Source organism: Chelonoidis abingdonii, chromosome 6 (assembly GCF_003597395.2).
Source record: "Chelonoidis abingdonii isolate Lonesome George chromosome 6, CheloAbing_2.0, whole genome shotgun sequence".
Lineage (NCBI taxonomy): Eukaryota > Metazoa > Chordata > Testudines > Testudinidae > Chelonoidis > Chelonoidis abingdonii.
Window position 1 is genome coordinate 24,180,070 of NC_133774.1, and position 17,114 is coordinate 24,197,183.

Consider the following 17,114-nt stretch of genomic DNA (forward strand, 5'->3'; position numbering starts at 1 on the left):
TATTTAGTCTCTCTCGGGATGAAAAATTATTTTGCTTTGGATGTTTTCAGTGAGAGATTTTAAGTTTTAATTTGTATTTTGAGATAATTGAAAATACAATTAAGGCTCAGATTCATGTAAAGAGACCCTTGTACCTTCATCCATGTCCAGTGAAGTCAATGGGACTAAACACAATCATAAAGAATAGCCCATGTGGATCTTTTTCCAGGATCTAGCCTTAATGTTGTCCCAACTGGTCAGAGTTTTGAGTGTTTATTTTTAAAGAGTTGGAAAGGTCTGACTTATGTCTGCATGAAAGATTATGTAATTAGGTGTCTGATGTATATTTATTAGTGGGATGGGCATTTTGGTACTTATTACAAAAATTAGCTACATTAATACATTACATTATATTATATGGGATGGGCCACTTTTTAAATGTTCAAATAGACTAGTATTGATGCAAAGCAGGTAATAAAGCATTTAGTCATAACTGCTACAGGTGCAATCACTTGAAGTCTTACATTTCAAATATGTGAGTTAGTCTTCAACAATTGATGATTTTGTCCATCTTTATTTAAGACCTGCTGATATGTCCTCTGCCTGGGTATTAAATCCTGTACCTTCACAGCAACAGATTAACAAATATAAGTAGATTTATTCTCTCTAATTTCTGTGACCCTAGTTTTTGAAGTCTTATCCTCCACTGACGCAAGCTTTATTTTTATTCTTTGTGTTTCAGAGCTATACTTAAGATAAATTGGAACATTCTGAATGAGGGTAATCAGCCCATGTAGGGTTATTTTTTATTTTAGTGTAAAGGGCATGTTAGTACTTATGCTGAATTGCCCTTCGCCACCTTGTCTTTCTCAAATATTGCACAGTGACATGTACAGTTCTATAAATAAATTACTATGGACCTGCTGAGTCTTATTCACTTGGGAAGTGAAGTCCCTTGGAAGAGATTCATTTTTAGGCAAGTTTGTTTGGAATCTCTTCCTTTTGTGATGGATTTTTGGTTTTGGCTGTGTTTTTTCAACAAAACATTTAAAGGCTTTTTGTCTTAATCTGTCTTGTATACAAAGGGTATGTTGAATACTGCTTATTTTATCTCATTTCACATCCATATTCGTGAAATCTAATTAATTTGGCGGAAGGAGATTCCTGCACTAATATATCTATGAAACAATATCTTGCACTTGTGAGGGGAACACAATCAAATAGGACTGTTCCATCACTAATTCCTATGATTCTATTTAGAATTAATCACAGAACCAATTTTTAAAGTCTCATCCTTTTGCAATGGAGTTTTACTGTGTGCTTCAATGGGAAATTCCAAACCTCACTCTTTCAAGTTCTCATCTTGTCAACTCAAGCTCCCCACAACCAGTATGAAAAGATTATTAATTATTTTGTGTTAGTTTACAGTCCAAAACAGTAGAACTGCAAGATTCAGTAATTTGGGATTCATTTAAAAAAAACAATTTTGTTTTGTGTTAGAACAGTGTTTGTTATTCAGAATTAAGGGAAGTGTTTACAGTTTTTATTTGGGGTGGTGAAGGATTTTTGCAGTTCTCTCAGAAAGTTATTTACAAATATGACTGTAATTGTTAAATGCCATGTATGTTAAATGCCATGCTTACTGTGCATACATAACAACTGGCAGACCTATCAAGTCTTACTCATTTAGTGAGGGAGGTTCTTTGCATTAAGAGCTGATATCTCACATTTTATGTTTTAATTCTGTACTTCCAGGGTAGAATGGAAGCAATCATCTCTAATTTCCAATATCCATTATTCTATTTTGAGTTATTTTAAGTGTCTCTGCATGTGATAAATTTTGGTAAATAGGCACTGCAGATTTTGAATGATCTCAAGGTTTTAAAAATAAACCTTCCCCAAATCATTGGTTAGGCAAATAGTTATATTATCCATATAGCTAATCTATATGAACACAATTGTATTAGCATCAGATAATCTCAACCCCCCTCAGCTATTAGTTAGCAACAAGACATAGGTGAATAAAACAGACTCCTAAAGCAAAGGCCTGCAAAGCTCTTAGTAAAAATTGGTTTTGTCCCCTGATTAGGTCCAGAGGACGCTGCTGTAATACAAACAACCACCCCAACCCATCAGATCACATTACCAAATTCTGCGACTATCAGCAGACAGTAGCTGACAAAGAAGTCTTAGCTAAATGATGAGTCCACATAATAACAACTATGGACATGTTAATGTTTTATCGAAGTGTTTTCACCGCCTTATCTGTAAGCGATATGTACAGTTATACTCTAAACTCCACTACAGGAACTTCAAGTCTCACATATTTGAGTAGAGACTTTCAGTGGGAATAGACTTTAAGGGCCCTTCCTCTCTACCCCTTCTACAAAGGAGGATTTTGTTTCGGAGCGTCTCTCTGTGGAAAACTAACCCCCCTTCACCGCATGTTCCTGGTGCTTTAAACTCTCCTTCATTCGCCCACTCACCCCGAGGGGGAAGAGTGGATTCTGCAGCGTAACAAAGACTCTCCCACCATGTGTGGGGAGGAGGGAAGGGGAAATGAAATCCCCTCTATCCGGGAGGGTGAGAAAGCAGGAGGCAGCTCAGTTTCCCTAGCGTCGCAGATTAAGTAGCCATTTTAATTTAATAGCCTAGAGAGCTGCTGCTCCTCCTCCGCACGGAGCCCAGCTCCGCTCCGCCCACCACCGGATCCGGGAGGCCCCGGCCCTGCCGCACGCGGCGGAGGAATCCCAGGCACATGGGGGCCGCGGGGAGAGGCCCCACATGGGGTGCGGGATTGGCGAGGGGCCCCGGCTAGGCGCACGCACGCGGGGGCCGAGCGCCAGGGGCCAAGCACGGACCCACACGAGCCAGCAGAGGGAGGCGAAGGGCGGGGCGCTCGGTTACCTATACTGGGCAGCAGCCCCGCTATGGGTGAATCCAAAGTAGTTGCCGGTGGCCATTTTGGCATCTTCCCCCAGCCGGCTGGGCACTGCAGCGGCGAGACAGCGGCGACGGTCGGGGCCATGGCGGGAGGCCCGGCGGGGAGGAGAGGAGGGAGAAAGAGAGAGCGAGCGAGATCAGACATGACGCCTCAGGCAGCCCCCGCGCGCGGCCCGCAGCCGCTGTCCCCCCGCCGCGCAGCCCTTCCCCCGCCCCACCCGAGTGGTGTTACTCACCATAGGTGAAGGAAACTACCGGGCATATGGGAATCATGAGTCCGGGCTAGCAGCAGTGGCGGCGGCCGCTCAACTCTCACCCCCTCCCTCCTCACCGCCGCGCGCGTTCTCTCTCTCACTCGCTCGCTCTCCCTTCCCCCCACCCACCTACGGCCTCAACAACGACGGAGTGTTGTGCGAGCAGGCCTAAGTGCTGCGCATGCGCCGGATGAGCACTCGGGGCTGATGGGAGATGTAGTCCCCCTTCATCTTGCCATCGCGCGCGATGTCGCTACTGGCTCGCTGGCGTTGGGGTAGGGTTCGGCAATGAGAATATGCATGCGCGGGATGGGCAGCGGCTGATGGGAAATGTAGTTTGTCCCCTTCCGCCACTATGCCAGCGCTTGAAGAGGTAAAGAAGCCATTGACGTATTGCCTATAATCCTGCACATGCAGCTTCCGTCCTTTCTTCTGGGGGAAACACGTTCATCTGTTTTGCACCGACAGTATTGTGTACGTTATTGCATGTACCAGTAATTCCATTACAACTATCTTTGTACAAGTGCACATGATAACAGTTACACATTATATACAGTATTAAACTATAGTAAGCGTAGCATGTGACTCAGGTACAGGTAAAAAGCAACAAAGAGTCCTGTAGCACCTTAAAGATTAACAGACATATTGGAGCATAAGCCTTCCTGGGTGAATACCCACTTCGTCAGATGCACCATACAGGTAGTCAGTCAGTGGCAGTCACTAGATTTTCAACCATTTTTCTGTACACACCCTCAGCTTTTGCAGGTCCCTCCCTCTGAACAGATTGTATTTCCACATGTGTGAGATCAGAGCAAATGAATAGTCACACCCTGATCCTGCAGTGAGTTTCTTATGGCTGCATAGAGTACCTTTAAAATCAATGGGTTCTGTTGGGTACAAGCAAGGGTCTGCCCATCAGGCCCTGATCCTGCAAAATCTTAAAATGGTAGATGCCTTATAATATCCATAATATCCTACTGCATCTACCAACACAACATGGTAAGAAAGTAAGAGTCCACATAGATGGATCCCTCTGCAAAACTGAGGGACAAAGTCCACAAACTACCCATTCCACTCACAGAAATGGATGAATAGAGGGTTTCTTTGAAAATACAGTCCTTTAGTGTTGACCCAGTATGAACAGTTTAGAGACAGTGAACATGATCACCTTTGTTAGAAAACCTATCATTCTAAGATTCCTCAAAAAACCCCTAAAAGAATCTCTAAATATATGAGACCAAATTCACCATTTGTGTAACTATAGTCAAAGTTATACTCGGTAGACTAGATGCATTTAGTTCTCACCTATTGAGTTCCATTCTGTTCCACCTTTAAGCAATCTCCTTAATTAGGGAACTGATAGTTGCAAATCCCTTGAAATGGAATGACTAAACACAAGTTGATTTTTCCCGCCTTCAGTGGGCAATATTGACCTTAAGACCCAATATCTGCAGCAGCTTCAATAAACTAACAAAGGCCTGTCATGTTGCACTCTTTTTAAATTTAATTTTATATTAATCATTGAGAGGAATTTCACTCCTTGAAGAAGGATTTTGCTCTGTTTCAAAGTGTTTTTTAAAAAATGGTGTTTAAGTCATATCCTTTTTAAATTATCACAGCTTGAGAATATCTATTATCATTAAAAAAAAGTGACTCACAAAATGTATTAGCAGACTTCTTATTGATAATTTTTACCTTTTATTTCAATATGGACATATTTATAAAATAGGTATAACAAAAGGGAGGCATCTGTGGTTTTGATTATGCATCTGCAATAATCACATAACTTTCCCCACAATTATTAGCATACCAGTAGTACCAAATCACTCCACCTAGCTTCAAAAGCCAATGGAGTAGCTTCACAAGAGGAAATAAAGATATGTACTCATGTTATCTTTGTCCCCACTCAGGCAGAGTAAGGAAAGAAACCTGCACTGGTAAGAGAATGAACAAGGTGAACATAGGTGTTTTAGTTTACATCTCAGACTACCAAAATTACCAATCTCCTGTAACAGATAGTATGCCATGGGTGAAAGTGCTCTCTTGGATCCTCTCTCTGTGAAGAAAGCCGCTAGTAATTAGAGCCATTTAATTGCTTTTGCTTTCATGTCAGCTAAAGATCTTATCCTGCAAGATGTTCTACACTAGCTGACACCTACACAGACAAATGCACAGAACTGGGAATTAAGTCATTAGAGCCTCAATTGGAGTCAGGACACTTAAAAAAAAGAGTAATTTGGCTCCTAAGAAACTGTTGACTTACTTAATTTTCCATAACTGGACTTCAGGTTTACAGTGTTTGTGATTTTCTTTTTCACTTAATCCTTGAAATTTTTCCTCCTCTGACAAATGACCTCTGAGTGTTTACTTTTGTTTTTAAATGACATTGCTAAACAAGTCATCTGCAGGAGATGTGCAGACCTTGTGATTCCACCTTATCTCCAAGATTCAACAAATACATTTGCAACATATGTCTCTTCTCAGACTTTTGGAGCTAAAAATCTGGGAGGAACATTCTCTTGTCTTATCTACAGTACTGATTTCTATTTCATATTTTATACTCATTCTACACAAGCAGCTTCTATGTAGATCACAAGGAGTTTGCTATACAAACTGAGTGCAGAATATTTAAGAGTTAAGCACTATCGAGCTGCACTCACTCCAGATGTAGACTTGGGTTTTCCACTTTGGTGCCTGATGTAGCTACACAGAAGTTGCTTTTCCACATAGTTTAATTTTAACTGATTCTTCATCCTTATCTTGTTTTAAAGAGACAGTAGTATGATCACTTCATTTAGATATGGAACCATAACAACTTGTTGTAAGAGTATTTTTTAAGTATCCCTGTGGTGGTGGGGCAAGGAACTACTTTTAGAAAATTCTCTAGCGTTTTCCTCAAAATATCAGCACTATTTTACTAAACATTCCTCAGCAATTTCCTTCTGATTAGAGTGCTCAGAGTTCATACAGTCACCAGAAATCATTACATGAACTATCCTTCACTACTCACGTGAGTAGTAACTTGCAGGATCTAGTGCACAGGATGAACTGCAGCATTAAGCACAAATAATACCTAGAAGAATAACATCCCACATCGTAATGATGGGTGTTGTAATCTGAAGCAAATCGGATACACCATTACTTTTGGATAAACTCTCCCCATGGCAGTTTGAGGTGCAGCTGTTTCTGCACCCTTAAATGGGAGAAAAGGAAAGTGGCGAAAAAAGTGAAGAAATAGATGGGAAAGGGAGTAAGCAAAGACAAAAATTATTCAAACATGTTAACATGTATCTGAAAATATTTCTTAAATAAGGAAAGACTCCTCTCCCATCTCTTTACCCATTGAGATACCACAAAAATAGACAAACTATTTTAACAAGTGATGGAAAAATGATGTTGGGGGGAAAATAATAAGCATGATACATTTTAGCCCAAAAGGTGGGTTCCCTCCTTCACCCAAACTTAGATGCACCTAAAAACAGATAGGAACACAAATGGAAAGTGAATCTTTAATCTTGGTTTCCTCAACTTTGGGAGTAGGAGGAACAAGAGCAGATCTCCACTTCATGGTGAAATAGAAAAAGAAGCAGTTTAGCATTTTGCCATCCATTCTGACTGTTTAATTTGAGTATCATGATGCCTATACAGGATGCAAATATCTGCTATTGTATCACAGCATTGCATGATGTAGGTTTCCCTTCATCCCTTCTCTCCCCACAAAACTAGCCTCTTTGGAAGCTCTCAGTCATAGACAGAACCAGCCTTGAGTAGACCTGGAAGTTTTTGTACCAGGAGTGGAAAAGGTTTCTTTAAAAGATATTCCTGCAGGCTATTAAAAACCTCAAATTTAAATGGCCCCTGTTTGGCCACCAGAGGGCAGGGCACAATTTTCTACAAAAGAAGATGAATTTACATTTTTTCCACACACAGGATAGAGGACATCCAGACTAAGCCGGTCTTCACTTCCCGAAAATGTGTCCTTTTGCAGAGAGTTAGTTATCCTTCTGTAAAATAACCCTGCTCCTCTACACACCCCTTTTTAAGCAGTGAAGAAAAAGCCTAAGATGAGCAGTGCTAACACTCTTGTCGCAGAGACTAGTGATTAAAGAAAACGTGTTACCTCTTGGCAACAGGCCTAGGTGGTGGATGTTCCAGACTAAGATGCAAGTAAATAAAATGAATTAAACCATTCATTAAACCAACGATAATAGGTTACCAGCATTTACAAAGCCTCAGTGCAACAGGTATCAGAGGATAGCTATGTTAGTCTTTATCTACAAAAACAACAGGGAATTCGGTGGCACCTTAAAGACTAATAGATTTATTTGGGCATAAGCTTTTGTGGGTAAAAAACCCACTTCTTTAGATAGTTTATGCCCTAAAGCACCACTGGACTCCCTGTTGTTTCAGTGCAACAAGAGTCATGAAAAAACAAAAAAAACATGCAATTATCTTGAGTTTTATACAATTCATAGTAAAATTATACAGCTAGTTAATTAGAATTAATAATACATGTGTGACACACAGAGAACCAATCATGGCACATAAGTAACTGCATAGCCTAACTGTATCCTTCACACTTTCTCCCCTCAGCCCAGTTTGTTCTCATCACACATTGCATAGGTCTGGAACCTATTTTGGGGTGTGGTGGGGTAGAAGAGTAAAATTAGAGCATTCATTTGTAACTGACAAGTTTTTTTTCACATCCATTAAAATGTATTGAAGCTCAAAATTACTGAAAAAGATAAGTACTATAGACAAAATAATAATAAAAATATACCTTGTCAAATATTAATTGTACCATTTATAGATTTAGGAGTCAAGAACCATGCAGTTAATTAGTGCTATATGGCTAAAGCAGATTTATTGGAAAAGTGGCAGTATCATATTTTTCCTCATTCTCATCCAACTACCTAAGCATGTTGGCTAAAATTTCTCCCTATGAATAAAGAGCAAAGAGCCAGCACTGCAATATTATTTCCAGTCAAACTCATATGTGAAATTAAATGAAGTTTTCATGCAGTTATTGAATTAGGAGAAGGATTTACATCCTTTTAAGGAAATTCATGAGAAAGAGAGTTTAGACAGAGAATACACCCAATATGGAAGGTATTTTAAGGGTTCTGAAAGTAGAACTGAACCACCTGGGTCAGCATGTGTCAGCAAGTGGAAGAAGAGTTTATCTTGGGAGAGTAAGTCTTCTTCACTTTTTTCCTAAAATGGCCAGAATCTGTTTCTTTCTTTTGAAACAGGCTGAAGTAGCAAAACACTACTCAAAGGAACCCCTCATCGTAGGGAAGTTTAACATTAGATCCCTCACTTTAACCAAACATTTCCTTCCTAAGGTTACTCTGCTGCTTGAAACTATGGATATTAGAACAGAATTGGTGCCTTATTAGGAAAATAGGCCAGGTGGGATGGATTAACTAATTAAGAACCATAAGGGAAAATCCTTGTCTCCTTTATTTATTTTGATTTCTTTTAGGGCCCAAGTCCTTGATTTAAAATATAAAAATAACTTAGAATGTGTCTGTCATTCTCTATTTTGATTTGTGTTTAATGTCCATAAAAGTTTTTTGTATTAGAACTAAGGAATAAAAGCTGTTAGCCCTTTAAGAGAGCAAAGTGTGTTGGAATACTTGCAAATTAAAAAGGACTGTGCAGGTATTTTTATTCTAGGATGAGGGTTTGTTCATTAGATAAGGGCCTGAAAAAGAACACCTTCTATATTTAAGTATTTAGAGTTTCTTTAGGAATATTAAAAACATTCCTAATCTCTTGAAACCTAGGTCTGTTCTATATGTATGGAGTCTTCCTTATCGTAATTTATAATAGTCAAAAAATGCCTGCTGAATGTATTTGTGGCTATGCTAAACATTACCTTCATTTTCTTCTCTTCCTCTTAATTTGGAGCTCCTATTTTTTTTTTTTTCTTTCCCCTTCACCATTCTAATTTAGAACCTGACTAGCTGTGTGTGACTCTAATTTCAAGTGTATACTAGCACAGTATTACTAACTTTAAGCATTCAAATATCATGAGTTAGGCCCTTAAAAGTCATGAGACTAGCTCAAAAATTGTACGTATGTTTGTTTTAAAATAATGCTGAGCTATTTTCATTTTTCTTCTAGTATCTGAGCCTTAGGATGGATTCACTTTGTTTTCTCTACAACTAGTGTGTGTGTGTGTGTGTGTGTTTATATATAATACACATACAACTGATGGGAAAAGTTTTGAGTTAAATTTGAGTGTAGGCTATTTATCTAGCTCTAGTGATAATTGAACTAAAAATTTTTATTCTTTCAAATAACAAGGGTTTCTTTTCCCTGCATGATACAGAACAGTGTAATAACTGTTGAGTAAGTATGGAAGTATGTAAAAATGAACTAACTTTTTCCTGCGTGGTGGTCTTTCTATTTGTTTCTTCTACTATAGTTATTCTATGAACATTAAAGAGGGTTTTTAAAAGGCTGTGGGAGGGGGAGCGGGATTACCTCATATTTTGTGACTTTAATTTGTATGGAATGTGTTCTTTATATGTGGTGGATTAGAGATGAACAAAGAAATATGACTGCGTTCATATTAAACAAAATGGAGAAGACTTTTGATGTATTGCTGGCTTTTAGTACAGAATGGGTTTATCTACAGAAAATGCTTGTCTCCCTAAGGAAACAGTTTCCTTTTCATCCCTATAAGGAAGTATTTTTTCCCCAAGAATGCTATTAGGGATTTGTTGATATTTACTCTGACTCTTCTGAGATTATCTTTGCTTTGACATGTAGTTGATAATGCATCTTACTGGCCTACCTAGGTGATAAGTTTGTGAAATTTTGGGGAGTGGAGACATTTGTAACCCTGCTTTCTAATACATTATTGTATATGTTTGTCCTTTTAGAATAAACTGCTGAAGCTGATGACCCAGCAACTCATTAGTTGTATCTCTCCTCAACAAACAACTTTGTTTGGATGGTAATATTGAGACTATTCCAACTCCCTCTCCTATACCTTGTCTATTCTGAGTGTATTATGGAAAATCTCCTCTTGTTGGTGTAACACTAGTGCAGCTGTGCTAGTAATAACCATGGTGGGAGAACGAGTGTAGAGTGATCCTGGGCGTTTTAACCTCTCAGTCACCTAGCCTTGTTTGTGTAAGACTTCCCAGAATAATTCATGTGACATATATCTTTTAGAAAAACATCCAGTCTTTATGTAAAAATTCTCAATGGGGAATCCCTGCTTGGTTAATTACTCACTGTTTTTTAAAAAAAGGCTATATCCTGTCTGAATTTAGTTAGCTTCAACTTTGCGTTATACCTCTGCTCGATTGACGAGCCCTGTGACACTGCACCCCATATTCTTCATAGTGATATTATGATTTATAACATCATTTTAATGCATTTTATGCAAAATGGTCACGTAAGAGGTAATTGGAAAAGTTATAATTTGCTGAATACAATTATCCTATTTGTATGCATTTATCATTTTTGTATCTGAAGTTATGAATATTGACTGTATCTGTACTTCAAATGTAGTTACACCTGGGTGATGCCCACTAGGCAAGATGCTTTCAGTCTAGATTGTGGGTGGGGAAGGGCTTATTCAGATTAACAATCCATTAGGAAAAACAGTAGGCTTTAGGACAAGCCTGGTGAGCCTTCCTGAGAATGCTCCAGACAGCCTGTAAGTAATGGCTTCTATGACAAACTATGCAAGGGCCTGTGACCAGGCCACATGACTCTGGACTCCATCTTGGAATGTCAGTGTTTTTTCACAAACTGAGTTTGGGGCAAAGGGTTTCCACCATATGCTAAAGCTATTTAAGGCAGGGAGTGACATCATCAGTGGTTCTTCACTCCCCACACAAGAAGATTGTTCTTCACGTGTCCCCAGAAAAGACTGAACTAAGGGAAGTGCTGGATCCAGGTTGAAAGGATTTCTAGCCTTTGTATGAAAGACCTGGGGGATTCCAAGCTGCAAAGCAAGTGCATCTTGTCCCTCAAGAACCTGCAGCTTGCTTGTATCATCAGCCAGGGTGAGAATTTAATTCATATCCTATTTGTTTAGTATCTTAGACTTACTTTGCATTTTTGTTTATTTACTAGGTAATCTGCTTTGATCTGTTTGCTATCACTTAAAATCTATCTTTTTGTAATGAATAAACTTGTTTATGTTTTAATCTAGACCAACAAGTTGGAATGAAGTGCGTGGAAAATCATAGGTCAAGGGACAAAGACTGTTGCATATTTCTTTCCACATTGCAGGGGGTGGGGCATTTGGATAATAAATTCATAGTAGTTGTGGTTTAGAGCAGGGCAGGATGGTACAGCTCTGAGCCATAGGCTGGGAACCTGGTGGTTACATTGGCTGTAGCCTCTCTATTGTTGGTTCATGCAGGGGCTGGTCAGAGAGCCTGCAGGTAACTGCAGCTAGGTGTGTCGCTATCTGTATGAATGCTGGTGGATATTTAGGACTGGGAGTGGGTCTGCAACTTGTCACAACAGCTCAGTGAGAGTGGGAGCCTAGACTGTTGAAACTGGGATACCACTGAGCCCTCTGACCCAAGTGGCATTCTGGGGGGAACCCATTACAAGTGTAAGCAGAGTCAGGATGAGCTCTACTCTGACATCTGGTGGTGAATTATGGGGAGTGTGGAAAGGAATTTTAGGTATTTGCATTGGCACACCCACTCCACCTGGCATAGCCCGTGGCAGCCTGGGATGGTTATTTTTGACAGCTCTGGGATCCCCAATTTATTTGTTATTGGGGCAGGAGGAATAGAGTGTTATCCCCCTGATTATGTGAATGAGGAACTATGAGACTGCTTTATGACAGAGATGTCTCAACATCAATTAAGTAGCACTTGCTAGACAAGAGACATGGGTGCCAAAACCCATTGAAAGGAGAGAGGTTGGGGACTGGTGTATGTACCTGATGGTATGGGCCCCTTTTGAGGGCCTGGAACACCAATTGCACATCCTCCTCTCTCCACTGTTGAAAAGTAGAGCTAATTTTGATTCCATTAGGAGTCTATCTAGAGGCTGCTGAGCTGAATTCACATTGGGTCAATGGTGCACCAGCACCGGGGCTCCCCTACTACAAGCTAAACTCACCAAAAGAGCTAAGCTTACTGAGTTGAGATCACTGAGTGCTGTGTTAACTAGTGGGGGAGCCTGAAGATCTATCGCTAAACGGCTGGCAGAGCAGAGCAGTTTGCAGCAAGTTGGAGCAGCCCATGAAACATTGAGCGGAGTGGAGCGGTTTGCGGGGACGGCTGGAATGCTCATGGGTTGGCTGGAGGAGCGGCACAGCTGGTGTAGCGGAGCTGGTGTGGTGAAGGCTGCAGCAGAACTCCACGGAGAGGTGGAGCAGTTGGCCCTGGCCCACGTAAGGTGCCCCTTAACACCCTGTGTGTGCCCACTCTCTATTTCCACCCAGGCTAGGAAGGTAAAACTCTGCAGATAAACTTTTGAACTCTGGGGTGGCACTGACCAGAGATTTTCAGGTTGTTGGACTTTGGGGTGATTGGACTTAAGATCCTAAGAGGGAAAGGACGTTGCCAAACGTATTTGGAGGTTGGTTTTTTTGCTTATGGTTTGTGTTATAATCCTGTTTGTGGTGGTTCTCCAATGTGATGCCGCATTGTTTCTTTCCTTTATTAAAAGGATTTTGCTACACTCAGACTCCATGCTTGTGAGTGGGGAAGTATTGCCTCCTAGAGGCGCCTGGGGTGGGGGTGGTATGTAATTGTCCCAGGTCACTAAGTGGGGCTCGAGCCGGTTTTGCATTGTGTTATTGAAACGGAACCCCTGGATACTGAACCCGGCCCTTGTTGCTGCCAGCTCGGAGGGGCAGAAGGGTTACACAAGACCACTGTTCAATATTTGTTCCCTTCATAGGTTTTTACAGGTAATCAACTCACTCCTTAACCTTCTTTTTGTAAAACTAAATCAAATTCCTTAAATCTGTCACTATGAGATATTTTCTAATCCTTTAATAATTCTCATGGCTCTTCTCTGAACTCTCTCCAATGTACCAACAATCTTCTTGAAGTGAGGACACAAGAACTGGACACAGTATTCCAGCAATGGTTGCTCTACTGCCAAATACAGAGGTAAAACAGTCTCTCTCCCCCTTGCCCCTACTCAGGATACTTTCGTTTCTGCACGAAGGATTGCACTTGCACTTTTGGCCACAGCATTGCAGTGGGAGCTCATGTTCAGATGATTATTCACCAAAATCCTCAGTCTTTTTCAGACTCACAATGCAGGACCATCCTGGGAAGCAGTAAGTATGCCCTACATTCTTGGTGCCTAGATTTATACATTTAGCCATAACAAATGCATACTGTTTGCTTGAGCCCAGGTTTCCAAGTGGTCCAGGTCACTCTAGATCAGTTACCTGTCCTTTTCATTATTTACTCCTCCCCCACTTTTTGTGTCATTAGTAAACATGATCAGAGATGATTTTATATTCCAGGTCATTAATAAACAAATGTTAAATAGCATAGCACCTGCAGGCAGGGCCGGCGCTAGGATTTCTGACTCCCTAGGTGCCGGGACATTTCGCCGCCCCCCGCGCGGGTCTCGCGGCTCCCTGACCCCAGGGGGGAGGGGGCGCCCCGGGCTGCCGGACCGCCACGGCGGCTCCCTGACCCTGGGGGCACCCTGGGTTGCCGCGGCTGCGTGCTGACCCCGGGGGGGCCCTAAGCTGCCGGGCTGCAGGCAGCTGCTGCTGCTGGCAGCTCAGACTACGCAGCGGCTGCTGCAACCTTTTAAAAAATTTTGGGGGGGCACTGCTTTTTGGCGCTCCCAAATCTTGGCGCCCTAGGCAACCGCCTAGTTCGCCTAAATGGTTGCACCGGCCCTGCCTGCAGGACTCCAGGTACCCATTCCCTGTTTACAACTTTGAATTCATTTGATGCATTCCATGTTAATTTTATAACTTTCTAATTTTTTAATCAAAATGTCATGTACCAAGTCAAAAGCCTTACAAAAGTTCAGGTTATTACATCGACTGTTACCTGAATCATTAAACTTAGAATCTCCTAAAAATATATCAACTTAGTTTTGACAGGCTCTACTTTAATGCCCATCAACATGGGTTTACAGAATTATATTCCTTCTCCTTTAATTATTAAATAAACTGAGTCCTGAATCAGCTATTCCACTTTCTTGCCTGAAATCCATGTCAGACTGACAGGCTTATAATTATCTGGGTCATCATTTACTCTTTTTCTAAATACTGGTGCAACAATAGCTTTCTTCCAATCTTCTGGAATTGTCCTGGTATTCCAAGACCTTATTGAAAATAAACATTAATGGTCCAGTTAGCCAGCCCTTTTAAAGTCTTGGATGAAAGTTAAAGGGCTATCTGCATCTCCTGACTTAAGAGTGACTACTTTTAGTAGCTGCTGTTTAACATCTTTCTGAGAGGGTGGAATGGAAAGAGTCCAGTTGATATAATCATCTCTGATGTTTCTTCCCCAAATAAATAACAGAAATATGTAACTTTTCTGCATTATTATTAATAATTCTATCATATCCCTCTATTAATGGACAATAACAGTTAGAATTCTTTTAGTTCCTAATATGCTTAAACTCCTTCCTATTGTGTTTAACTCTGCTGGCCATAGATTTTGCCATGTCTCTTTGTTTCCCTTATTAATCTTCTAGAATTCCTAGCTTCTGATTTAAATTAATGACTATCAACTTCCCACTTCTTGCATTTATTATACATATACTTATTTTCTATATCTGCCTTCACTTCCTTGCTAAACCAGCTTTTAAAAAAACAATAATGCAGTCTTTTTCCTTGATTATGTCTATTTGGGCATCTATTAATGTTCTTAAACAATTCCCAATTATCATACATATTTTTCTGAGAAAATTCTTCCTCTGAACTGATTTAGCTCAATTGTTTCCAGCTTTGTGAAATTAGCCCCTTTAAAGCACCACTTGAAAATAGTAGCCCCCTTCTCCTCTCACAGAAAGGCAAGGACACTGGGGCCCTCTGTCTTCTGGGAGAGCTGCTAGGAGCTTCATTTATCTCAGCAGCTGCAGTGCATCTGCTTGGATGGGTGCTGCGTTCTTGTTCTCCTGCTACCGAGAGTTCTCTGCTGGACTGGTGTTGGCATGGCATTCCAAAGCAGTGAGTCTTGTTAGTGTTAATACCTGATTGAGATAAATGGGGTAGTACATCCATCTTAGAGCTGTCATCTTAGGCTCTAGACTCTGTAGACCTATTCAGACATTAGTGCATTGGGTACACTCAGGTCATCTTTTCAACCTATTCTTTCCAACTAGAAGGGCTAGAAACTTCTTTTTTTTTTTTTTAAAAAAAATAGATGAAAACAGATTCTTATGTAATAACATGACTTCTAGGGCTCTAGGCATGAGCCTCTAGAGCCTACACCTTTAATCTGGGCCGAGCTATCAATGAAGATAAGGAACCTTCTAGCTAATGCAAATGACCAAATGATAAGGTGCGTGTATTTAACTCCTTCACAAGAGTTAAGAGAAAAGAACTAGCTCTTTCAGGTACAGTATCTTGTATGGCAGGCATGGGACACCAAATGAAGTGGATTGTCCAGCAGAGTCAAAAGACTCTTATGTGCAACATGTACTGAAAACTTGGGAGGCAGGTCAGTGGAAGAACTCAGAATGAGATTCTTCAGGTTTCTGGAAAATGCTTTCTTCATACTGAGCATTCGCTGACATTTAACAAATACATTGGAAAGTCACTGCTGTACTAGTGTTACATCATCTCATTTGCATGGTTACCATCTATTACCAGGGAGTATGTCTACACTGCAACTGGAAATGAATGTCCCAGGCCCAGCTGGGTAAGCCTGCTCTCACTAACTTGGCATGAGCTAGCATGCTAAAAACAGTAGTGTGGATGTTACCACTTCCGAGGAGATTCAGACCCTTGAGAGCCTGAACTGCAGTGACCACACCATGTTGCTGTTTTCAGTGTACTAGTTTAAGTGGAGCTCGCATGAGTCTGTCTGCTTAGGTTGGGTACTGTGCTCCTAGCTGCAATGTAGACATTTCCATAATGATGTACATGCTGTATTATTGTACAGAGGAGATTCTAAGTTAGTGGTTCTCAACCAGGATCTGAGGTCACCTGGGGGGCTGCCAGGCAGGGCCAGCAATAAGACTTGCTGAGATCTACGGCAGAAAGGCAAAGCCCTGCCACATGGGGTTGAAGTCTGGGCTCTGACCCCTGCCACCCAAGACTGGGGTGACCAGATTTCCTGATTTTTATAGGAACAGTCCTGATTTTTTAGGGGGCTTTTACTTATATAGGCACCTATTACCCTTCACTCCCATCCCAATTTTTTCACACTTGCTATCTGATCACCCTACCCAAGACTGATGCCGAAGCTTCATAAAGAAATAGTGTGAAATAGTAATAGTGTGAATTTAGTGCTTGTGGAAGATGACAGCCTTGGAACATTGTCGTCTATCTGTAGGGCTGTTGGTACAACTCTGCAACTGATGATACTATGTTTCCCCTAACCTCAGCACAGTTTTATTTCATCACTAAATTAGCACTTAATTCTGAATGCTAGTGACAATTTAGCACCCATTGGGAGGAATGAGGCAATCTCTTAGAGCTACTCTATGTTTAGATGTTGACTGCAGGCTGGCACTGCATCTGTTCACCTTTGGAAGCTTCTATTTTCAACTCTAAAACCTAGAGACTTCTTAGACAAGGACAAAGTCTGAAGGGTAAATGACAAGGCCCCAAGAGCCATGCAGCTGCAAGCTACTGCTCTGTGATACAGGTTGGAAAGGCCACTGCTGAAGGCTGTGAAACTAATCTGTGCTGAGATTATCAGTAGGGTGGCCCGGTGTTAGTAGTCCTCCAGCTGCCATGGGGCTGAGATCCACCTGCTGTGCAAGGGCATCGGGCCCTAGAGTCCCTGCTCTTGA

General features: G+C 41.1%; 1 protein-coding gene across 3 annotated transcripts in view; it reads right to left on the bottom strand.

Annotated features, from left to right (window-relative positions):
* Window positions 1–3,417, bottom strand: part of ZFR (zinc finger RNA binding protein) — a 49,606-nt gene extending 46,189 nt beyond the window's left edge. The window contains exons 1-2 of one of the 3 annotated variants that reach the window (XM_032771258.2): window positions 3,159–3,417; window positions 2,887–2,971 (exon numbers count right to left, since the gene is read on the bottom strand). In XM_032771258.2, coding sequence (XP_032627149.1) covers window positions 2,887–2,971; window positions 3,159–3,195 — 122 coding nt within the window. In that variant the 5' untranslated portion in view covers window positions 3,196–3,417. The remainder of the gene's footprint in view (window positions 1–2,886; window positions 2,972–3,158) is intronic. The other 2 variants (XM_032771257.2, XM_032771259.2) reach the window with 2 other exon arrangements.
* Between the last annotated feature and the right edge of the window lie 13,697 nt (window positions 3,418–17,114).